Source organism: Artemia sp. Qi Xiang Cuo, chromosome 10, assembly GCF_049724085.1.
Source record: "Artemia sp. Qi Xiang Cuo chromosome 10, ASM4972408v1, whole genome shotgun sequence".
NCBI lineage: Eukaryota > Metazoa > Arthropoda > Branchiopoda > Anostraca > Artemiidae > Artemia > Artemia sp. Qi Xiang Cuo.
This window is the reverse complement of record NC_142803.1, coordinates 17,547,273-17,548,373: the sequence shown is the minus strand read 5'-3', so window position 1 is coordinate 17,548,373 and position 1,101 is coordinate 17,547,273. Positions and strand designations below refer to the sequence as shown.

Genomic DNA, 1,101 nt, shown 5'->3' with positions numbered 1-1,101 from the left:
GCTGAACGTGGCTGTGGAACTTCAACTTGTTGTCAATGATGACACCAATGTCTTTTTCTTCTTCTCTATTCTCTAGATGATCCCTTGTTTTTGTGATGGGATTGTAAAGTGAGTAGGTAGCCATTGGGTTGTTAGGTCCAAGGTGCAAAATACAGCATTGGATTGTATTGAATTGAAGGAGCCAGTCTTGAGTCCAATCCTGTAGCCTGTTTATGTCATGCTGGATGGTCTGTGGATTTGCAATGCCAAACAGTTTGGCATCATCAGCAAACAAATGCATACTATACATTCAAGTATCTTAATAACAGCTGAAGTTTGGCTAATAGGTCAATAATTTTTAGATTTGGTGTGATCACCTTTTTTGAATACTGGCATTATGTTGGCTACTTTCCAGTCAGCTGGTAGCTCTCTAGAGATAAGTGATGTCTGGAAGATTCTTGTGAGGGGCTCTGCTATCACTTCTGTGGTTTCTTCTAATAGTCTGGGATGTATATTATTGGGCCCTGGCGACTGGTTAGCATCTAGTTTCAGTAGATGTTTAAGGACATCTGTAGACAATACTGTGGTGCTCTCCATTGGGGCTTTTACATCGTATTTGGTTGGGGAAGGTAAAGGGTCATCTGGTTCAGTGGTGAAAACTGAGACATATTGCAGGTTCAGTAAGTCAGCAAGCTTGTTAGTGTCTGCAGTTTCTTCACCTTGCTCTGTTATCAGTTTTTTGATACACTGTCTATTGTGGTCCTGTCTAGAGACGTACTGCCAAAACTTCTTTGGGTTTGTCTTGGCTTCATCAGCAAGTTTGGATTCAAAGCTCTTGTACAAGGCCCGCATCAAGTTTTTAAGTTTGTTCTGGCTTTTGGAATATTTCTCTCTATGTTCAGGGGAGTGGTGTTTTTTTTTTATATTTCTTCCATTGTCTGCTTTTACGGTTTATTTCCCTCTTAATCTCTTTTGTGATTATAAGAAGTGTTCTTGGTTTGGGAACAAGCTTGCTCAAGGTGTACTGATTTGCTTTGCTTATCAGTAATTCTTTGAAGCACTGCCATTGCTGTTCTAGAGAACCAGATAAGATGTCATCCCATCTAATGTTGTTGAGATCCA

The 1,101-nt window shown here is 40.1% G+C and overlaps 1 protein-coding gene across 1 annotated transcript; it reads right to left on the bottom strand.

The window, feature by feature from the left end:
* Nucleotides 1-327: 327 nt before the first annotated feature.
* On the bottom strand, nt 328-831 carry LOC148947525 (uncharacterized). The gene has a single exon (XM_089095926.1). The coding sequence runs from the start codon at nt 829-831 to the stop codon at nt 328-330; it is 504 nt and encodes a 167-aa protein (XP_088952052.1).
* Between the last annotated feature and the right edge of the window lie 270 nt (nt 832-1,101).